Source organism: Hydractinia symbiolongicarpus, chromosome 9 (genome assembly GCF_029227915.1).
Source record: "Hydractinia symbiolongicarpus strain clone_291-10 chromosome 9, HSymV2.1, whole genome shotgun sequence".
NCBI lineage: Eukaryota > Metazoa > Cnidaria > Hydrozoa > Anthoathecata > Hydractiniidae > Hydractinia > Hydractinia symbiolongicarpus.
The window spans coordinates 28,558,943-28,583,666 of NC_079883.1; the positions used below are offsets into that span (position 1 = coordinate 28,558,943).

Genomic DNA, 24,724 nt, shown 5'->3' on the forward strand with positions numbered 1-24,724 from the left:
CCCGGGATACTGTTACTCCCGGGAGTACCTATTTACCAGAAAATTATCACTCCCCGCAGGAAATTTTTACTCCCCTAAACTTAATAAATAAAAAATAACCCTTATTATGGTGATAAAAGAATTTATTAAGAGAACTTACAGCGGACTACTGAAAGAGTTAAAAAACCGGGTGGGGTGGGTCTGGCTTCTCTTTTTCAGTGGGACCAATAAAATTTATATATATACAAGCTTTTATAAGAATCAAACAAAATAAAACTAACTGGAGCTTGACACCCTGGAAAAACATAGAAAAAGAACTGCTTGAGATTAGAAATCGATAAAAAAGCTATATAAATTATGAATAAAGAAAGCTCGCGCATTCGAATTTGCAATGGAATGTCTTCATGAGAGTTAGTTTTGCTGGGAAGAAAGTACTCCTCCATTCATAAAAGAGTGATTTCAAGAGAGTAATAATTTCCGTGTGGGAACAATAATTTCCTGCGAAATTACCACTCCAGGAGTAATAATTTCCCGGGAAATTATTACTGGGGGAGTAATATTCTTCAGGGAGTAATTATATACGGTTACACCTGTTTTGATGTTGTACTGTAAAATACAAAGGCCGAGGTCAAAAGTACAGACTGAGCTTGCGAGGTCTGTGCTCTTGTGAGGTCTGTGCTCTTGCGAGGTCTGTGCTCTGCAACAACAAAACCGGTCAGTATCCGTTTTATTACCTGACTACATCTTATCTGAAAATAAATATTCCTTTGTGAAAAAACAACAAAGCTATTTTTAAGTTGCTATTTCCAGGCTACCAAAAAGAATAAAAACGAATGTTCGATTTTTATACTTTTGGAATTTAAGATCGTTCGATTTTCAACTATTGTAAGTTCACAAAACAAATTCGAATTATTGTTTATATGAATTGAAACGAAAAGATGGTTTTAGTTGAGCTACTTTTATAGTTATTGTGTGCTATAGTAATGTTTCTTTTTGTTTACGTGTTTATGTTACCATTGTAATAATGGCTTCCCAAACCAGTTAGTATGGCTCCATACAAAGCCCTGTTTTAATAAGCCGTAAACCAATTTAATCATCGGATTTTTTATACTAACCGATTTTTTGTATCAGTCAGGTAATAATCTCTTTATTATTGAAATTTCGTCATACTTATTTTCTCACCTATAAGTAGCTTATACAAAAGTCAAGCAAATGTTAAGTTTAAACACTTAAGAACTTGCTCTTTCCATCTTAGTTAATATTTTACTCATGTTTATGTCATCAGCCTGGAATGTGCCTCCTTAAACAACAACATTTAGGTGACGTCAATAAGGTCACGGATTTATTGTTTTCTTTTACAGAAATCAGCTTTAAAACCAGTTAGGTTCCACTGAGGTTTTGAATAAAAAACTTTCTGTTGAAAGATAGATATAAGGGTAAGAAAATATTGTATACCAAATACAGTATAACCATCCCAAAAAAAGCAACAGAAAAATAGATATCTTTTGCCCACTTTAAAGGACAACAAACGCTTGATAACAAGTTGTGCTCAAAATGTTTATTATAGTGTGAAGTTACCAAACTAAATAATTATTCAGTTCAAATCCAAGAAAAAATGAAAACGATCCATCCATAATGAGTATAAACGATTATCATATGGAACAGGACAAGATTTTATACAATGTGAAGATCAACGAAAGCCCGGAAATACATCTGTGAAATTGTACCCTCCTCCCCCAAAACGGGCGTACAGTGGTAATTGTTTTAATAATTTCGGGTCAGAGTCATATCTGAAAAATATATTTAGAAAGGACTCGACATGAACCGACAACAAATACCCAATTAACTCAGGTCACGCCATAAAAGAGGTGGATTTTAACTAATCAACCATTTTATATTTTTTCTTATTATCTAAATTTCCAATCTCGTCCCCAGGGTATATATATCTTTGCTTATAACATCGTCCGTATCGCTGTTTCGATGATAAAAGAACGAGGAAAGGGGACAAGGTTGTAAAATTTTAATCATATTACTTACGTAATATTCACACAGCAGTAAGGCTAATCCTTGTAAAACCTCTGCGGTTGAAACTAATACACCTCTGTTTATATAATAGACTTCCATACAACCACAGGGGTAGTCTTAAAAACCCATTTACTTAAACAACATCGGTTGGTTTTTAAACTAAATAAGCTGTTAAAGGAGGAAAGAATAATAAGTTAAACTTAAACGACTAAAAACTAAAGTAATATTTGCTTGTAACATTATTTTTAGTGTTGAGATTATAGGAAAAAGAATGTGTCAAATATTGGTCTTGTTAATGATGCTTGCTTTGCAACTTCGTTCTGTTGCGCTTTACGAGTCATACCACACAAACAACTACTTTGGTATGGACGACCAAAACACACTTTCTTTACAACAACCACCACCACAACAACGAGAACAACAACAACAAAAGCAGCAGCAACATAGCACAATATTTTTTCGTAAATTATTTCGAATTTCTATGCTGATACAAGCTTTAAAAAGGAAAAGCAAGACAGGTAGAGTACGTTCGCCCGTTCACATGAAGAAAGTTCGAAAAGGTCCTATTATTCCAAGACCAGGACGATGAAGGAAAAGTGGTATAAAATACCTTAATGCTTATAAATGATGTTTTTCCATCTATTTATTTCTGGATCAAGATCCGCATAAAGAAGTAGAATCAAGTACTAATTCCTGATATTTTTTCGCCGAATTGGATATTCGTGCGTGATAATTTCCTGAATAAAAGGAAACAAAGAAGACATTCGATTATCTATATTTTGAAGAAATTTTTTTAATCAATGCAATTTTAACCCTCTATCTACCACTTCTAGAAGAGACGCCCTCTCTTCTAGAAGTGGTAAGAGAACATTTTTTAGTCTTTTCTTTCTTAGTGTTTTAATGTCTTAGCTAACGAGCTCTATAAAGTAGACATATTATCCTTCATTTATTGTTTATGATAAGAGCCAGTTGTGGAAAAACCACACTCAGCAAACCAAAATAAATATTCTTGCTTCATGTTGTTATTCTTTTCACGATGCTTTTCAATCATAAAAACTTTGTCCGTATAAACCCCCGTATGAAAGCAGGGTAAATATAACCAATAAAATTATAAAAAAAATTAAATTGGTACATTGTATCGGAACTTCAACCATGGAAGTACTATTTAAGAAAGGACACCTTCCTTGACAGTTCTAGAAACTCCCGGCAATATTCCATAGTCTGTAGGCTGCGAAAATTCTAGTTTTCAGATTCAGAGCTAAAGACCCTAGGGACGGGGATCGGGTCCGTCAAATACAAATTATTTACCCGTAGCAAGCGTGCTCCTTAATTTTTGCTTCATATTGCTTCGCAAAAAGTTAGATTTGATTTTGATCTCCTCCTCCTGTGGTTGCTTATACTTTCTGATGTTATTTTTTGTTCTTTGTCACGTTCAAATTATCTTATAGACAGGATACCTGTCTCTTTTTACTGCTTTCGCGCTGTGATGTCAGTGCTACTTTTTGTAACCCTGTTTTTCTCGTGCAAAATTATCAAAAGGGGTCAATAATGAATTTAACTAGACTATTTTTAACCACAACTAGCTATATCTGTTCGTAATGTTCCATTTATTTACAGCACCAATGTTTTATTATGAAGCTCTACAGAAACTTGATAATAACAAGGAGACTAACTCAAAAACGCCTGTATAAGCTAGCTAAAGAACAAACACAGAATTTTAGTACAACTCTGAGTTTTACGTTTTTACAATCATCAGGTACAACCATGTGTTTTAATAATATTAAGAGAGAGAGATAATATTAATAATATTAATAATAGAGAGATAATATTAATAATATTAATAATATTAAACTCATAGACCTAGAAATAGTTCGAATTTTGCCATGTATATAAGGTCAAGCTCAGGCAATAAAATTAGTGCTTTTTACCTAATAAGTCTCTGACTGGTGTGAATTAGTCCTGAACTCGCCTAAATTAATCCGGTACACTCACTCACCCTTACAAAAATTAGTAAACTGTAAAGTTTTTACAACAGTAAGATGTGGCCAAGCTTGGTAAACAACTCACAGATTAAATTAAAATGGCCTCCGAAGCTATATTAGTCACATTGTCCAATTTAAACTTAGGGTTTCTGCTGAGGCATGTTATGCCCACACATTTCTTGTTGTTATATATATGTAACCACAGTGTAGAATAATCTCATTGGCTAAAATCCCGATGCATGATTTTCTGACGAAGATGGCACATGGCAATGATACAGTCTTTTTCAGGAATATTTGAGTATAGGTGTGCGATGATTCGTAAGTAACTTGTGCGATAAGAAACGCAGGTGCAAAGAATGTTACACATGCAATACGGTCTCTGAGGTTATTTTTGTTGCAAATTCATTTTGCGGTAGAAAAGTGAGGGATATTTTAAATTGTGAACCCCAAATACGACAATGCTCTCTTAATCTTAACTTCCTTTTCTACATGTCTGAAATAGTATGCATGACTATACTGTCATTTTTATATTTATTGTTTTTTTCAGGTCATCACAAGCAAATAGGCAAAAATATGTTTTATTTGGTGTCGGTATACCTTTATTGTATCAAAAAATCGATTTTTTATTAGCCATTTATACTAGAGAAACAACGATCTCTCCAATGGTGAAACTATTTATTTATTTTTCGATAGGGAATATTGACTAACTTTTTTCTGATCGTTCTTTCACAATTCAAATTGAATAAGAGTTGAGAGTGAATGTTTTTAACACTTATCATCCTCTTGAGTATAACTTTTAAAAATAAATTATATTTCCTTTCCAAAAAGAAATGGCCATCTGAAAAAAAAACACTTTTGGTTCTATAAAGGTATGCCATCCTGTTCAGTTTCTGAAATTCACAAAAAAATGTTAAACAACTTATAAAGTTCTATTTCAACGGTATTCTCAGTCACGTCTTTGCGAATAATAAAATTTATAATAACAACCTTCTAAATACTCATCGCCTCGGACGTGTAAAAGTATCACCATCATCATGAGTATGCTTGAAAGGTGTTATATTTTAAAAATCTTTATAACATTTTTCGTAGTGTTGTTTTTTTCGTATGCCATCTATTACAATTCAAATCTTTTTTACAAAACTACAGAAGATCTACCAGGGAGAGTGCTACTGTGCTGAAGCCAATGTGTAAAAAGAAAGCTCCATACATCGCTGTTACAGACAATCCGTGATAATTATTATGTTGTTTATTTTATGACAAAAAAACTTAAATATACATAAAAAACAGAGGTTTTACTTCAGATTTATAACCTGATAGCATGTTTTTTTATTTTTTATTTGTTTAAACGCAGGAAGTAAGAGTTATTATTGGCTGAAACTAATGTTTACAAATAAAAGGAAAACAGCAGTGTCAAAATAATTTTAATTCATTATTATTTTGGCAATCGGTGACAAGGAAGTTAAGACCAAGAGAGTCGCTAGTTCAGACACTCAGTTCTTGTGTTTGGGGTTCACAAGTTTAAACGTCCCCCACTTGTCTCCATCATGAAAAAACAGAACACACACACATGTTTATAAAATGATTAGGGTAAGTAAAAATAAGCTGAATTTTTTTCTTATCACAATGCGGGTTATGCAAAGGTGCGCCTAAGTAAAACACATCGATAGAAATTTTTTGTGGGCTATCTGATAGCATCTAGTTTATAACTCCCTAAAAAAGCTGAGCTGCAGGTTATACGATGTGCGGGTTACATACCGGAAAATACAGTAAGACCTGGTTACCAACGACGAAAGGGCCAGGCAAAAGAGATTTATGTCTACATAGTTCTTTTAACTAAGTCAGGAGTCAGTGAATTAGCTAGGATGGTCAGGTTGACTATGAATAGGCTTCCTCGTGGATTAAAAGGACTAGGACTATTCAATAATTTCTGAGATCTAAAAGTGTCCGACCAAGAGTGAAATCTATTGGACATGTTTTCAAAAATTATTTTGATGGCTGCCATCGCATGCTATAATATGGACTTTATAGGTTTATTTTGTAGCATGCGATGGCAGCCATCGAAATAAAACGAAAAAAAACTTAATACTTATTTGTCAGGCGATTTAGGCGTGTGTCAAGGCGTGCGCGTGCGATCGCTCACCTCTCCTGAAAAAGACTTTAATACTACGCTGAGTTTTTATATTTGTTTATTAGACATGTGTGATGTGTAACGCCAGTCTGAGAGACAGCAAGAGTTCAGATGAGCTAAGAAGCAGGCTAAGTATCCGTAGAATTAAAAGTGTTATCCAGATAAGAAGATTGAATTGGCTGTGGCACTTGGAAAGAATGGAGGGGGATAATTGGGTAAGAAAGTGTAGAGAGTTCATAGTTCCTGGGCCAAAGCCCAGAGGCAGACCGAGAAAGACTTGGCAGGAGGTTATAAGGAAAGACTTGATACAGAGGAATGTGAGTTTAGATCTTACAGAGTCTAGATCAGATTGGAAGAGGATCATCAATATATACACCATCCAACCCATGCTAGCATGGAAAACGGGTGTTAAGCCAAGAATGGTGATGCATGCCAAATTTGTAAGTTCAATATACCTCTCAGAGCTTTTGATATTACAATTACTATAGGGTTAACAATATGACTTCAAGTCTGGCATTCCAAACAGTCAGGGGCAACTGCTAGCTTAGGGTCTACTGCTAGTTTTTTTTAGCTATTGACGTTCTTTTAGCATCTGATAGTTAATATGCGTTTTAATTCTTGCGGTCGGGATGTTCTACTTCGTTGCTTTCCGAGGGGGTGCAAAGTGGACTTTTCACGGTCAAACCTTCACAGTAGTAACCTTAATTAAACAGAATTTATACAAGCAAAACGTCATTAAAATGTCACAAAATGGCAAAAATTAAGCAGTATCTAAAACATATTAAAGATTTGACTAAAAAAAGAATTCCTTGAAAAATCCAGTATTGTAATTATGAAGGTTTCACCACAAAAACATTATGATTACGGCATTTGTACACTATTTTATAATGGCTGTTTAACCTGAAAACTGGCCCGTGATTGGTTCAACCAGTGTTATGACACAAATCCAACCGCAAGAATAATATGTAACATATATCAAAGGTGCAAAGAAAGTGCGGTTAAAGGCTTTAAAATACTCGCTTTGCTTTTAGAAAGCAATTACAATTCTTTCCACTGGAGACCACTGATTTGTCACACTTGTAATAAAAATTGCTGGTAAACAAATTTCTAAAAACATTTTTTTCTATTGACAGTTCATGGCTGATGTCATTAAAATTTGAATGACAGATCTTTGCCACTGTTTTTGCCTAAGAGGATTTTAACATTGGCTTAACAACTAGTATTTAACTATTTTGAAACAAAATTTATGCCATGCTTACCATATTTTTACCATGTCTCCATACATATAGCTGTCTAGTGAAAATGGACCCTAGTATTAAAAAGTATGCTGTTCTTCCAAAAAGTTGCATTGATTTGTGGGTAGATTCAGTTGGCATCTCAAAATTACCTGATGATGTATGTGGTGTGTTGGCAGAAGATGCAACCTACAGAATTCGTGAAGCTGTTCATGTGAGTATATACTTGATTTTTGAAAGCTATTTTTTACAAGGCTACTATATCAGTTTTTTATAAGCATTTGAAATTCCAAAATGAAGCTTATGGATGCTTATGAAAAGTACTTTTCAGGCTTAAAATATGCTTAGGTTTTGTTTATTGGAATATGCTTATGAAAAACACCTGATCAGGCCCGATAAATGCTTAATTGAAAAAAATGTTGCATTTAAATTTTGAACACCAGTAATTACAACTTAAATCTCACTGCATACTGGTTAAATCAGACATAACGAACTGCCCACGAAACAAAAAACATAAAAACTTCACAACATTTTCTTGGGGTTCACATAATGCTCAGCATATATCCTTAAAAAATTTAAGGCTACAGATGTTTATACAACAAACATGCATATTAGTTTTAGTAGAGAAGTTTGAAATTCTATTCCTTCTCAGATTTAAAGCTATCATTTATTATACAAAGGCCACGTTCTTAGTTCATTCATTCTTATACACACACTAGAATATGCAAACGGATGCTCCTGATAAAGCACAAAAGTTTGCTATCTGTATCTTTCAAAGATGTTTAGTCTTAAGAGCCTAAATTTTTTAAAAAAATATTATTATATAATATCTATACTGCAAGAAAGGGAATATAAGTGTTGAAACGCTAAATGCCAATAACTAATTTAATACCGTGGTTTTTAGCAGGCGTGCTAATTTAAAAGGAAGACCACCTTTTATTAGGGAAAGCATCAGGGCCAATTAGTGAAATTTCCAATAGTTGTATAGGGGGTTCTTATTTATGACGGCCCTTAATAGAGTTTTATGTCAAAACACATGTCCATAACTTTTAGAAAATACGCACCAAATTTATGTGTTTAAGAATAAACTAATTTCTATTGGTTCCACTTCTTATATATTTTTTAATAATGATATTTTCCAAACCTTCCAAATCAGAAAACATACTTGTGCAATATCTCCCAGAATTATAGGTGCATTTTCGTTATCTAAACATTGATTGCCATTATGTTGTCAGTCTTTTATTTAGAATGCACTAATGATAATGAAACATTGCAAGCGTACATATCTCACTGTGGATGATTTTAACAGTGGACTCAAAGAGAGCAATACTGAGGTTTGTTTTATTGCTACTAAAGTTGTGTGATACTCTGAAAATGAAAGACCAGAAGAACTGCTATGTGGGCTAACCTTTTAATAATATTAGCAACTAGTCCATAAGGCCCGTGGAGAAATCCACAGAAGGACAATAAAGAATAGGTTGGTTTACATCTTTTGCTGAAGTCAGCAATGCAGATACCAAAAAAATAGGCGAAGTTTAGTTTATTTGTTACCTGTAATGTGTAGAGGTTGAAACGCTGATCAAAATAATGCATAGGATCATATGTTTTCGACAAACTCCTAAGGAGATATAAGGTTTTAAAAATTTTGCTGACATTAGCAATGGCCCATCAAAAGCCAAACTTTTTTTTAGCAATTTGTATACCTGTTGCCTTCATCGTATAGACCTTGAAACGCTGATCAACAAAATGTATAGGATCATGTACTTTTGACAAAAGGTTGCAAAGATATTGGGATTTGAAGGTCTTTTGATAACGTCATCAACCAGTTCATTCCGAAACCGATTCAGGGATCCAGGTTTGGGAAACTTACTCAAATTGGTGCCAGGTGGTCCTTAGTTACCCACACTGTTAAGAATCATTGAATTCACCACCTGGTTTCCAAGTTGTTTGGCTTCAAAGTCTTAGGTGCATTGTAATGGCTTCATTAATTAAGATATTGATGTTAAAGTAGTGTTATTGACGTCGCGCCGTAATGTCAGAAAATTTAACATTTGAGACATGCATTTTTCGGCAACATCAAAGGAAAATGAAGACATCCACTTTACTTGTCACAGACAGACACACTTAGCGTATTATTATAGAGATTTACACTTTTCTGTATATAAATTTTGAAAGTATTTCGCTAAGTTAATAAAGTAATGGAAAATTTTTTTGAAAATGTCTGACTGATAAAATACTAAAGAACTGAAAGACTTGCTAGTTATCATATTAATGATAAGATTTAGCCATAAGTTAGCTTGTCGCTAGAAACATTTGGTGTTCCACTATAGATCATCAGAAATAGCTTTATTCTCATTGTATAATTAAAGTCTCCACTATGTGCCTTAGCAAATTGGAGAAATATAACTAAACCTTGAGGTTAGATAAAATGCTGTGTGACTTACCAATATGTTAATCAATCAGTTTTTGTTTCATCTAAATATCTAAATATATGTATTGTTTTACATACATATGTTGTTTTACATTATGTTATTTTACCTTGCTTTGTTTTGGTGGATTACCAATGGAAATTTGTCTTAGCACGGTGTTGGATAATACTTGTGACTAAAAGATTTCCGTAATTCTTATATGGGTATAAATGTTTTTAGCCAATCTATGGGCATAGTGGTATTGAAAATATTTCCTTTAAATCCGTTTCGTACAAAGATGGTCGAGTGTGTTATATAGATGAGAAAGAAGTCAACTTACGCGAGATTGCTTTAGAACCTGTGTATCCAACAGATCCGGGTGATGTAACCGTGAAAGGTAATATGTCATTGTTGATTGCATGGTTTACATTTCTTAATAAGTGGTTAGAAGAAAATTAATAAACCTTTTCCAAATTAAGTGACTATAGTTTGATCCTCCTGAGCATAAAATGTTTAAAATTTTAGCCCTAAAGATTTGCTAATATTTTAGGGCTTAAGTATGAAATTGCATCTAAAAGACAACAAATACAATAAATGCATATGAAACAACAATGTTTAGTCCAAACTTGAACTTTTCTTGTTTAATATCTTTTTTTAAGGGGCAGCATCTCTTGAATTTCCGCTAATTGACTATGCCCTGGTTATTCTCACTTTTGAGGATATACCCGGTCAGTTGTTTCCAGGAGAGAAGACGAAAGACAATTCTAGAGTGTTAAAAGCTACAAAAACCTCTGAAATTTCTGTCCAAATAAAAAACGATTTTAGGTGGGGATCAAACCAATAACCCCTCTGATATAAGGCGAGGAGAATGCTCTATATGTAAATGTTTCTCTGTGTAAATGTTTCTCCATGTAATTGTTTCTCCGTGTAAATGATACTCAGTGTATAGATGTTTCTCCGTGTAAATATTTCTCCGTGTAAATGTTGCTCTGTGTATAGATGTTTCTCCGTGTAAATGTTGCTCAGTGTAAATGTTGCTCTGTGTAAATGTTGCTCTGTGTAAATGTTGCTCAGTGTAAATGTTGCTCTGTGTAAATGTTGCTCTGTGTAAATGTTTGCCATTTCGTCAGCAAGAAACTTATGATACGTGGACACCCAAAATATAGCATTGTATGTTAATCTCATGAATATTATTTTTTAATGGGCAATTAGTATTAACTATTTAACACTATTTATTTTAGCGAGTTGGTTGGTGCTTGAGGGTCAAGTTTGTAGCGCAGGTATAGTATTGTAAATTTGTTGTAAAATCACTCATCGTATTTGTTTATATTAGTTCATTAGTAGCTGCAAAAGTTGGACAATTTCTCATAAAATTGTAAAAAACTTAACGTAAACTGTGTTAGCCGATGTTATGTTACACACACAAATTGTTTTTATAGGTAAAAGTAAAGATGAGTGTAAAAGCAAGTTAATCGAGGTCAGTTTGTTTGCTTCGATCACTGCCTAAGGTTTTATACGATTTGTGAACCGGCTAGTTAGAGAGCTATTTCTAGTTTTATTACCTGGCTGCACCCGATATGGAAAATAGACATTCTTATGATGATATTTTCTCTAGTTGTAATTGCCATTTTTTATCTTTTGTAACTTCTAAAAAACATGTCATTGTGCAAAAAGATGGTTTTAGGTGAGCCACTCAAATGTTTATGTTTTTATGGTGCCATTTTCATAATGGCTTCGCCAGCTGCCTGTTAGAATGAGCTAGCTACCTGTTACAATGAGCTGTAAACTAATCAAGCCGTGGGATGTTTTCATATACTATTTTTCTGGTATTAGCCTGGCAATACTGGCAATACTTTTAAGTATTTACTGGAAATTTTATCCCTGAAGTATCGATGACAGAGTTTCATTGTATATGTTTTGTGTCTAGCCCTTATCAACATATTTGACCAATATCACGTCAGCATTAATCGACAAAAGTGACAATCTGCGAACAGTAAGTATAGCGTCATCTACTTTTGTATTCCTTTTTTTATGTAAAAATTAGAATTTGGTTCATACTGAATTTCGAAGTACTAGGCTGGTGACGCGCAGAAGCCTTGAAATAGCCTGTCTTCCTTAAACTTCTAAAGTACTTTTTCAATTTTTTAACTCTTGTGTAGTATCTTTCAAAATAGGTTTTCTGGAATATATAGTTAGTATAAGTCGGTGTGTTTCTTTACTTTTCTTTTGCTGACAATTTCCTGCCACCCTATGGTTATACTGCACTTTTTCATCTTTTAAAAATTTCAAAATCGACCATCTTAATCATAATTCATATAATGGCACCAAAAAAATATGTTTTTTATTTCCAGGTAGCCCGCAAAGATTTATTGGAGAATAAGAAATTGCAAATTGTTATGCCATATTTAGTGACATTCTTTTCCTCACAAGTAAGAAAATGTTTTTTATATCTTTGTTTTGTCACGGTATGTACATACATATCTCACAGGTTGAAGTTTACGAGAATTACAACATTTTGAGCAAATTTTTTTCGTTTTCATTCATATATTTGTATAGCTTAAACCGCAGAATCTAGCTCCATATTATTACAGTTCATGGTGCAGAATGTTTTTTTAGATAAAACAGCACACCGGAAAAGAGACCTTCAGCATTATTTCGAGTTATATTTTACTTGCGGTAAAGTCTTTGGTGGATAATTCATCTTTACTACTAGCACCGTATGTAAGTAGAGTTGGTGTTAAGTTCCTCTTACGGTAAAACACCTTTCCCTGATTTTCTTGTTGTTATTAGTAGCTATATATTTTATTGCTAAATTGAGGGTGATATTGTATTTCTGAATTTGTCTTACTCCCCATGTAAACATTACATGGAACATTTTTTACTCAATCGCTCATTTAATTTCAACCATCTCTACAACAACTGTCAGTATGCCAAACGATAGTTGGGTGAGTGAAACTTACAAAAAATAAACCATTTCCCCTACTTCCAAATATACTTTAATTTCTCACATGTTACTGATGTTACGACCTTAATTGTTGATAGACTTTCGGAATACTTTAAAGAAACATATACATGGTCGTTCAGCATATGTATTTTTATATGTATACCAAAAAATCGATTTGATATAAAAAATCGATTTGATATAAAAAATGGATTATTGTGTTGAAAAATGACGTCATATCTGTGCGAAAATAATTGATGCTAAACTTAGTGCATGATTAAAATATTGCTTTTAAAGATGATGGAAGTGAGTAAAAAAATAATAACATCGTTGTGATCAAATATGACGTCATTACGCTAAATCGATATTTCTTTATAATCTAGTCTGTATTACATTCCTAGTATCAATATGTCCCCTTAACATCACTTTGGTAACCACCTGGTACTGGTACCCAACAATAATAAATATTTATATAAGATAACCATTGCACCATATTACAAAGTTCTTTTATGTAAATGTCAGCACTTTTTAAATTTCATAATGTTCCCCCGTCGAAACATTTATCCAAAACCCACAAAATTTATGCCTATTCAAAAAGTTCCTTACTCCAGTTGTGCAAATAGGGTGGTAATGCTGAGGCTGTGAGTACAACCATGTATTTCATTGGTCATTTTAACTGTAAACGCCTTTTTAAATTAACTGTTGCTCGTTCAAGCACTTTATGGACTGATTTTAAAAATTTTCCACAGGTCATTATAATAACGCTCCGTATTATAAACAAATATATTCTGCCCAACCTTGCAAATAAGTGTAATAAAGATAAACTTAACAGTCATCACTATGTAACTCTATAGGTCGTTCAGTTAGTGAAAATCATGCTATACATTGTCATTGAAGCGCAAATACCTGTGTCAAAATGGTGGATAAAAGATCAAGCTGCCCATGTGTTGTCACACCTCTGCAGGTAAGCATGTCTGATCACAACATGCTGTCAATGATATTCTTTACGTTCTTTCGATTTTTAAGTGCATATCAATGGCTAAAATGTCTTAATTTCCTGTTTTTTATACGTCACACTGTAGATTTTCTTGACGCATATGCATTATATTTATCCCTAAGTAGTCATTTGTGCCAGTAGACCAACTTCAAGTGTTTCTTTATAAGACATTTATTTTATTACGATGGTAAGCAGGATCTTTAAGTATCAGCAACATAATATGAAGAAGTGAATTGTTTTACCTATTCTATTTAGGAAACAAAAAAGCACGTTAAGTAGTCTTCCCTCACAGCTGTTGAAAGCCTACCAAGATAATTTGAAGAATAACATACAGCCATCATGTTGTTTGTATGGTGCAGTTGTCGGAACAAAGATACTTGGTTATGAAGTAAGGCTTGATTACTGAAAGCTATGAGTGTAGGGTTTTGGGGAAAATTGTTTACCAAACTGTTTTTAGTTGTTTTTGGTAAAATTTCGTTTCTTATTTTGTTACTTTTTTGAATTTTAATTAGCCTAAATCAAGAGTTTTTTTGACGTGTCCTGTTGCTCCATTGACAACCTCCCTAGGCTCGGGCCTAGAATCCTTGAACAGCTAAAAAAAAGACTGGAGTGTTCGTCAGTAAATAGGTTATTAGAAAGAAACTCGATTTTTTTTGAGGGGTGTGGGTTTCTAAGTTATATTTTAGTCTTTTTGCCATTATAGACTGGATGGCGACAGGTAATTCCTTTTTTTCAACTGTATGCCAATAAACTAACTAGAATTTTTGCCAACTTGAGTGCTTTGTTTCAGATAAAAAGGGGTGGAGGCAGGTTTTACCTTTCCAAAAAAGTCTTTATTTTTATTGAAATATTTTTTTTTAAGTCGCGTTACGCTAACTAAGGTGAGGTGTATTAACGTTGTGTCTTTATAGGCTGTGTGTCGTGTTCTTCATCCACTGCTCAGTGAAAAAGTCAAGACTGTTCAAGAGCTAATCGAAAAAGCTGAAAGTACAAATGACATTTTGGAAGGCATAACCATAAGAAGTGCTTTAGCTGATGCAGCTACTATGCTACTCTCCAATCGTTCATCTGTATTTTTAATAAATTCAATAAACTATAGTGAGTTTTACGACGAAATGTATGATCAGTTTGGGGAGGAGATCATCTGTCGTTGTACACGTTTCCAGCATGAATACAACACGGGCTGCAACAAAACCAACTCGAGTTTAAAATCACAAATGCCATTAAAACGATCACAAAGTGTTACAATGGAATTAATAAATAAAGAACTTGAGAAACTCAAACAAGAATCGCCTATGGAAACCGCTACCAAAGAAAGTGTGACTACACAGTGTAATATCGGAGAAGTGGTTTCCACGTACTCGTGGAAGCGTAGTAAAATCGACAAGTTTGGCCATACGTTATTTTTAAACAAGGGAGACGAAGAGACCGTTCCAACTAAAAAAAGGAAGCTGGACGGAAGACGAAAGTTTGGAGCCATTAGTATTTCCTGTCGACACAACTCTTACAGCAGACAGACCAAACGAAATATCATCAAAGAACTATCCAATATATCCTGCTTTTTGCCAAATTTATGAGTTTTTACAACACTACAATTACAACACTGGAAATTGATGTTGTATTATGTAACAGCGCTGAGTATTATATTCCTTAATATTAATATCACACCCCTCTGGCTGAGTTATGACCGAAAAGGTGTATTTCACTTTTTTATATTTTTTTGTATCTCTTTAATCGACCGCCTGAGGGCGGTCATTTTTAGCCGGTCACGTGCGAGAATTTGCAGTACGGTTCAAATCTCGCACGCAGCTAATCTTCCATCTTTTTTATTGTATTTGAAAAACCGTTGCACACATCAGCAAGTTACTACAGTGGTTCAAGTACCACAGCAGTAACAAAATCATCGTTTTTCCGGCCCTGCGCCTCTCCCGGGTCTCCTATGACCCCAGCAATGCCGTTTTTCACGAAATATTTCAAGCACAGGTTTTAAAATTTATGCTTGTTAAGAAATATTTTAATGTGCATTTAATACACTAGACATAATAATACACATAATATTTTAACGCTGACCGCGTGGTGATACTATTTTGGCATCCTATTGTCCCCAGGGTCCGTTTTGCCTTACAAAGGCAAAATACCCTGGGAACAATGTATTTTGAAGTACTTTATCCAATTTTGTTTTTATCTTCTAAATTCTTTAAATTCTGCGCGTACATTTTCTTAAAGCGATAATTTTTTGTTGTCTTTCATTCCAGTTCTTTTAGCCGCCTGACTTTTTTTACTTTCTGTTTAGCTATCTATACTTTCTATTTTTCAATTGAATTTGGATGTTAGAGATAGCCCATGATATGGACGCAGATAGCGCATGATATGGACGTATGATTATACATTTTAAACTAAGGGACGGTCGCCCAAGAATGCTTTAGCGCTACCTAATAATAGCCGTATTCCGCCTTTCTGCTTGTGCGCGAGAAAAAAAGTCGGGTTACGGAAACGCGTAATACTATATAAGTACAGGACGGGCGAACCTGTGAACGACTAGTTTATATTATCTATTATTATAGCCGTCGTCTGTCTGTGTGTTCAAAAGGGTTACCGCGCAATGTGATATATAAAGATCGGGCGACCCCGTAGATTTTTCCACGGGTAAACGGCCAGTCTTATATATTCTTCCATAATTCCTTTGCAACAAAGTCTACTCTTTGTAAAGTATCAAGTTAACATTTTTCAATTCTGTATGCAGTTAGTGGATTATCATGGTATTGACACGAGGAACTTTCCGCATTATACTTTCTAAGTTTATGTTTGAGGTGGAGGAAATTCTAATCAAATCCAAGATGAAGGAATTTGATGTATTGTGTTGTAGCTGGTACATAGATAGTTTCATCCTGAATGGGAAGACTGCAAATCGGCAAAACGATACTATTCAATTTCCGATGAAAACCCAGATGGACAAAAGATGACGCAGGATAAATGGTTTCATTGTCAATTTTATTAAGATTTATCCATATCGACGCTAGCTAGTATCAATAAATATCTGCATAAGCTTTAACTGCTGTAAATTTTTCTCCAATGATAGTTTCAACACTTAGTGATTTTACTTTTGATAAGAGTTGATTGGTGTAGATGTTATGTCAATAAGGTGACACAAATGGAACCTTGATGCACCCATTGTTTAAATTTGAAGATTTATGATCGAGATAAGTAACAGAAGCAGTACCATTTATATATAGTTTATAAATAATATTAAAGATAAAAGAAGATGATCAACCGATGTTGGTTTGTTAAAAACTGATGACCAATCCCATGAATCGATTGCTTTTTCAAGCATCAAGACTGCAAATGCAAACAGCGCTTCCTTCTGGTTTGTTAGCTTATGATTGTTTCATTGATAACTTATTTAATATAAAGCGAAAAAGAGTTATCTTTTAAACCATATTGTGAGAAAAAATTATTCTTAATATTTAAACATTTAACAAAAATAATTGGAATCAAACATATGAACCACCAACTGGAATCAAAAATATCCCACAGTAAAATTTGGTTCTAAAAGACAGTCAGATTGAGTAATGTGTTCTGCAAACATTAAAAAGAAGATTTATATTTAAAAACATTGATTGATTTCGTGATATCATAAGATGATACGGCACAATCTGTTTCATTAGGTGATGGAATAAATGATGTGTTGTAATTATTTGATATTCTTAATATGTTAAGAAGATATTGATATCAAATTTTTTCTTTATTTCTTTCTCACATTTTTGTTATTGCTTTTAAAAAAGGGAGATGGTGATTTTTTAAAGATTTTAAGTGTGTTTTATAACTTATCCGTATTGATGCTGCGTATTTTAGCTATTGTGGAGGTCGTATTAAGAAAAAGAAGTTTGAATATGATGCATAAAAAACTCCAAATTTTAATTCCTTGTAACCATGGAAACCATGTTTTTCGGGGAGACCATCTGAAATTCTGTTATGTTTTCGCGTTAAATTATATGACGTGATCAACATGAAAAACAGCTTTTCCATTCATACATTAGTGCTAATTTTCACGACTTGGTTGGGATAAAATAATTGCAAGGAATTTCATGGGTGAAAAAAATATTCCATATTTGAAAAAGGAGCTAACCTTGGTAAAATGGGTTCATTTTCGAGCATATTAAAGAAAAATCGAATAAATAATAATTTGTTGGAGGTAACGTTTACCGAAGAGGAAATACAAATTATTCAAAAGCTGTGGTCAAACTTAATGTTAAACGTTGACAAAAGTGGTGTAGGGCTTTTTAAAAGGTAAGTGAGACGTTTTTTTTTTGCAAAAAATCGCAATACCTCGATACAAATTGGTTGCGAATTAAGTTTTCAATGATTTGATTCTCTTGTGAAAATTAATAATTTCTTGAACAATTTTACATCTTTTTTCTTCTTTTTTGTTTCCCAGAAAGTTTTAAAAATACCTAATGTTTCATTAAAAATATTTAGGTAACAGTAATTAACTAGTAGATGTAGTTAGGTATCGCTTAATTGTATAATTGTAAAAGCATGCAAGTGGGAAGAGGTTGGAGCAAAGTCATGCAATGAATGTATACACAGGGGAGGGTCAAAAGAGTTCATACGTGCTTAAATATGACCTTGTATCATATGTACACTTCGGTGTTAATGTTAATTTTTCTCGGGGATTATTGCAGATCAGAAGTGGTTTACGCCCTAATACAAATGTTTTTGCAGAAAAGTAAATACACTTTTTTTGCAAGACTGTTCTTATTTTATAGTCTATTTTAGCCTGATTTGTTCTCCTTTTGTTCTTAGCAGTAAGAATATAAACTCGGAATTTTCTTATTTATGGAATTTTTTTAAGTTATTAAACATTTATATGTTTTATATATAATTATATGTTTTATTTATTTTTATATGTTTTAAGTGTTTTTGTTGCTCACGCAGGTGTTGTTCATAAACTAATCGTGCAAATCTGAATGTTATTTCACAGTTATTGTAAGTGAGAAAATTTGAAAAGAAATACAATTTTTCCATAGTGAATAAGTTGACAAATAAAAATTTAATGGGGAGGGGTGGGGTAGAGTTTGGAACAATTTTTGGGGGAGGTAGGAAGGAGTATAGATATTTAAAAGAAAAGCCTCTATGGTGGCTTTACACTTGTTAACTCGCCTTTTTGTAGTTAAATGTGATCATGGATACAGGAAAAACACCACGTTTATTGCGACAAATCCTTGTTCTTTCTAAAATAACTACGCAGTACCTCCAGAGCGTACCACTCACTGCTGACTGAAGGCTCGACCTAACAGTTCGCGGTATAGCCCGTTCTACATCTCACTATATCTAATGTATCATATACTCTTCATAAAATACTGAATGATGCAAACGGGTTTGTTTAAGCGTTCTGTTGTTAAGGGTCCGTTACACGTAGCAAAATTTGCAATAGCAAATAACATACAAGTGCTTGTGCAATACAATACTATATGTAACAGCTGGTATTATGCATTGCGCATGGATTTGTACAAGAACTTGTGCAAGTCCATGCGCAATGCAAAATAACAGCTGTTACATTTTTTTAATTTTTTTAATTTTTTTAAAATGGTTTAAAAAAGTCGACGTTTGCTATAGCAAATAAACAATAGGCTGCGATCAAGTTTAGAATGTTAACCGATTAATGACTTTAGACTTTTGTTTTTGTTTTCATTGTTGTTTTCATTATAATTGAGATAGGATTGAGATAGGATATGGAATTGATCAAGCATAAAAAATTGTGGTGTGAATAGTTTTGTGGCGTGTATGAAAAATATTTCGTTAAAGATGGAGGCAATAAAAAAAAAAGAAAAAAAAGTTGATAGATAGTCAACTACACGAGTGCCTTTTTAACTCCAACCACGCAGAGTATCATAAGAAGAAGGAAAATAGCGCAGGAGTTGATTTAAAACGAATTGATAATGCCAGTCACAGACATGCAAAAAAGAATGGTCAGTTTTAGATGTTAATACGTTCAATTAAAGCATAAAGTCCGAACTACAAAGAAAAGTGGAACAGGTTCGGATGAGGTTTTTGCTCCCCAATAGCCTTTTTATGGTGAGTGTCTTAACTGACTATATTACTCCTCGCGCTACAGAATCAAACATCAATATGGACGAAGATCCGAATGGTGATGATGAAACTCCTACGCCGGTACTCAACCATAAAGCGAGAAAAGTCTTCTAGTGTCAAAAAAGATCAAGATGTATCTGTTGCAGACAGAGTTATGTTAAAAGCGTTAGAGCGATTGGATGACCCTCTTCAGACGTCTTCCGCAGTTGCAAACCTAAGCCTGAGCCCTAATAAAAACGCAAACAAAGAACAATTTTTTGGTAGAATGATTTCGAAGAATTTGCTTACTATAGAAAATATGTACACCCAAGAAAAGTGCAAACTTTAAATACAACAGCTTCCGTTTGGCGCAAGGTTTCAGAATGGACAACTGACGAGCATTTCTTAAACTTCGTAACCCTTTAACAACAATTAAGGCCACCAAACTGGTACTTTCCACGGTCCTGAGAGAATTCGAAGTGGGAGAACAACAAATGCTATCAACGCAGAATTAGCACCTAGTAACTCAGGAGATTCCGATATCTCACTTCCCTCACGTTTCAACTACTACGGTTCACAGGTTTACAACAGTAATTACAACAACGAATAACTTTAACTGATGGTATAGATTTTTCAAAAAACAAAGATGGTAAAAATGCTGACGTTGGAAGGGAAAATTCATAAATTGATAAATTTATAATATGATAATAAGTCGAAAAATCTTCTTTGTCTTCACTTAAAGAAAGACTAGAAATTATTTGGGTCAATAACAAAAAACAACGGCCCAATAAAGGCTTTTTGAAGAAGTATTTGGTAAATTAAGCATTTGTATGCACAAAAGCCGTGTTGTTGTATTCATACAAACTTGTGTAGTTACCCGTAGTGTTTTCAGTAAAGACGTTATGATTACTATACAAGCATATACCATTGTCAGGGTTCTTGACCTGAGCTCATGAAATAATCTTTAAAGACATTCCGTATTTCTTTTGCACTTGAAATCCACCATCGCTAATACGGTCTTTGCATCCAGCGTCTACGTAGATAAATTTGTATTCACTATCAACAAGTGCCAATAGAACTATATTATAGAATCCTTTATAGTTGTAAAATGTAGGTCCAGTGTTCGGCGGTAATATTTTTTGCGTCGAGAGCCCCTAAGCAATTAGGAAACTGCCACTTCGAATTTATTTTGTCTGACAGCACTTTCTCACTTTTCCTCCGTTTGCGGCAAACGTAAATAATCTTTCTTGAAAACTCGATAAATCGCCCTGGCAACTATAGGTAAGAAAAGGGAAATGGTTTTATCCGACATGCGAATTTGGTATATCAGGCTTTGTTATGACTCTCCAGTAACCAGAAATTGCAATGTTACTGACATTTTCGTCTTTGAAGAACAAGTGGAGCTTATGTAGGGATTATCTGAAGGGTCTTAAACCTGATAGCATAGCCATAAATAATTATAATGCAGCAGTTAGCTATAACCTTCAACTAATAAACTAATACATAGCCAGCATTAAGAGAACATTGCTAGCTAAATGTCTAAGCTATTGCTGTTAAGGATAGAATTTTTACACAAACCTTGTTATGACGCAAGCTTATCTTCTTAAAATATTTTTATAATGGTTTAATGTGAAATTGAAGATAATATTGTCGATGAGGAGTTCAAAGAACTCTTTAGAGAAGTTACAGATACTGACTTTGTCATAACTACTGAAGAGTATATTGATTTCGATGTCAAAATGTGTACGTCAATTTCTGTAATCAACTCTGATGAAGTAAATTAGAGAGTGAATTCAGTAAAAGAACGTGTGAGAGCATTTACCCATAGAGAATCTGGAGTTAATGATGTCAAAGAGGTTTCATCTGGTGATGGTGAATATGCTGACGTGGAAGAGAAGATCACCATATATGAAGCGCTGAAAATGAATGATAAACTGATAAACTCATAGTATGACAATAGAGGGAAAAAAGCTTCTTTGCTCTCACTTAAGGGAGACTAGACATTTTTGGGTTCAATAACGAAAAACAACCATTAAAGACATTTTTAAGTAACATTTGTTTGCACATTTTGGGTTCGTTAGTTATATGATGTTGATATTTATTTTTGTTGTAAAAAAGTTATATAAGTTGAGTTTTTTTCATTTTTTTCATGTCTGAGTTCAATCGATATTCATTAATTACCCAAATTACACCTTTCACACACGAACTCGCCTTTAATATCAGATTTGGAGGTAACATTGCAAAAATTTTCAAAAAGCAGACGCTTCCAATTAGCAGATCGTCACTCTTGCAACGACGGTGTCCTTGGAAAAAAAATACTTTACTGCCTTGAAAATTATATTAAGTTAAATTTTTAGAGAACAATATTCTGACAATAGTATATAGAGGATAGCTTTAATATTTTTTTAGCTTGTATTGACCTAGCTAGCCATGCATAGCTTAACTACTTACATTTTGAAAAAGGTTAGCTAGCTACCTAAACACTTTTCTTTTACTTATTTGATTAACAATGTATGAGTAGTCATTCGCTAGCAGTATTTTTTTTCTACTTTTTTACTAGGAGATTTGAAGCTTAGAAGGAAATAAGGAAAAAAAAGTTTATCTCAGGTCAGGACGTACAGACAGGTTGGCTAGAAAAAAAATGGCTTGCTGATGTGGCCTTACCTAAGCATTACAGATATTTCTGTATGTTTTTCCACAGTCAGTGACAAAAGGTGATATAGTACATCGCATTTTGTGTGAGTACAAAGAGGGGAAGGCGTACCTATATTTTAGAAATGGTTTTATAAACGAAGTCACGTTTCATCCTTTAGATACAACTAGCAAAGTCTGTTTGCATAAAACGAAATGTGTATCTAGTCAGAGGCTTTGGTCTAAAATGAACAGTGTTTGTGCAATTGTTAAATAAAAAGGTAATGAAGAGCCTGCTGAAAAAATTATTAGTGCATACTGTACTTGCACTGCCGGTTTACTTGACAGTTGCGAATATGTTATAGGAATGCGTTTTGTTAACCGGAATGACTAATTTTGAATGCACTAGTGAGCTAGCTAAATGAAATGTAACGAAAACAAAAAAAGGTAAACCTCGAAAAATTTCAATCCTCCTAGTTAAACAAGATGCTGTATCAACACGAAACACTAAAATGACATTTTTTTTAAAAAAAATTGGAATTCCTAAGAATTGTTTAGCAAAACGAATAGAATAGAAAACAGGCTAAACTGTCAGTAATTTTTTTCATTTCGTTAAAAATATTATATTAGTCAGTAAGCCAAGTTTCGGTCGTTTTTTTTGCCAACGTTTATTACCGACAAGATAAGAATTTTCAAATACGTTTGAAAGAATTTAATTCTACTTTATTGGCGGTATAACTGCCTCTTTTGCGTGATTCAAAAAGTATGAAAAAAGAGCGGATTGTTGAGCGGCAAAACTACTATTAAATTCAGAAGACCCCGTGTGCAACATCGCCAATCTTGTTTCCAGCTTTTTTTTATGTTGTTAAAGATCCGTTTTGCGAAAAAAATTTTGCGAAATGAATTTTAAACTGGAAAGAGTTTTTTCTTTATTTATCTATCAGACTTGATCCTACGACTTTCTTATTATTCAAGTTTGGAAAGCGTTAGAGATAAAATTTCCTGCAAGAGAACTTAATTTAAACTATTTTTTCTCACTTGGTAGGTTGTTTACTTTAAATCGTCACTTGATGGGTAATTTTGACTTCGCTGTTGCTTATGAACTTGATTTGGAAAGAATGATCGACGATGCACGAGTGGTGTTTCATGTTCGAAGAGTTATTTACGCAATAGATTCTGTCATTTCATCGCTTCATTATGGTCTTGCAGATGCTTTGCTACATATTTTTCAAATTGGGTCAAACCATGCTAGATTTGGCTTAAAAAGAATTCATTTTGAAGTAAGTATAACGACCGACCGAATGAAATATAACGCAGACGAATATGTTTTTACATTTCTAATTTTTTTTTTTCAAGGATATGCAGGAAGCCCTCTTTGTGCTGCTCACTGACGAATTTGGTGATGCGTTCGACACCTCAGCAAAACTAGCTTACGCAAAGCTTTTCAAGACGATAGTAGATCATATGTTAGCTGGAGTTGAGTCGAGATATGAAAAAAGTATCACGTGAAAATAACGGTAACATCCTTAGGGAATCGCAAGTCGCAAAAGTTAAAGAAAATTTCTAAGATATGAAACAGTGTCCATTGGAACATTAAAAAAACCCGGTAATACCGAACTGGGTGAAGGCTGTGTCGTACAAACCATCAATATACTTCATTTCTTCTCCGTAGCCTCCGTTTTATTTAGACAATTGCAGTTTGTTGAGAAGAACGTTTGCGTTTTGAAAATAAAACCAGTTTTTACGAATAAGTAGAATATATCTAAAGGTTCATCCAAAGGTTAATTTGGATATTATTGAGAAATTGACACAGCGAACAGACTTCTTTTTCTAAAGCCCGCTTACCATTGCCGCGTTCTTGACTGTTTATGACAACCTCGACCCCAGAGAATACTGTATCTTTTCTGACATCGGGACAGCGCTCATCGTCTTGATATGAAAGAAAGAGACAACAGAAGTACATACGCATCAAATTGACGCCTACATTTTTGCAGCTTTGGAAGTTAACCCTATTCGGTCCAGGAAGAGGGGGGAGGGACGGATTCTGCCTTCCCTTCCGTTTTTTTTAATAACTCTTTTTTGCTCGGCTGCATAGTTTTGATACTTCCTGAGTTAATATTTATTTATAAGACACCTAAATGCCAAATTTTTAGGTCCCATTCTTCTTAGAGATAGAGTAATCCCTTTTTTATAGATATTTTCGAAAAAATCGGAAAAAATTGCCTCTTTATGCCGGTTTTAATGTGGCTGTTTAGCCGGTTGTATCGGTTTGAAAATGAATATCTTGCATGCGCAGTCGTTTCTTGTTCTTTTTTTGGTTTTGATTAAA

General features: G+C 33.7%; 2 protein-coding genes across 2 annotated transcripts; both read left to right on the top strand.

Moving 5' to 3' along the window:
- The first annotated feature begins 7,367 nt into the window (after positions 1–7,367).
- On the top strand, positions 7,368–15,379 carry LOC130656931 (TAF6-like RNA polymerase II p300/CBP-associated factor-associated factor 65 kDa subunit 6L). Its single transcript, XM_057459876.1, has 11 exons — positions 7,368–7,563; positions 8,597–8,683; positions 9,998–10,154; positions 10,999–11,037; positions 11,197–11,234; positions 11,685–11,750; positions 12,109–12,186; positions 12,374–12,478; positions 13,553–13,662; positions 13,951–14,083; positions 14,607–15,379. The coding sequence occupies exons 1-11, from the start codon at positions 7,417–7,419 to the stop codon at positions 15,270–15,272; spliced, it is 1,626 nt and encodes a 541-aa protein (XP_057315859.1). The 5' UTR covers positions 7,368–7,416; the 3' UTR covers positions 15,273–15,379.
- A 7,201-nt stretch (positions 15,380–22,580) lies between these two features.
- On the top strand, positions 22,581–24,204 carry LOC130657518 (uncharacterized). Its single transcript, XM_057460507.1, has 2 exons — positions 22,581–23,675; positions 23,752–24,204. Exons 1-2 carry the CDS (start codon positions 23,466–23,468, stop codon positions 23,902–23,904), a joined length of 363 nt encoding a protein of 120 aa, XP_057316490.1. The 5' UTR covers positions 22,581–23,465; the 3' UTR covers positions 23,905–24,204.
- The last annotated feature ends 520 nt before the right edge of the window (positions 24,205–24,724 follow it).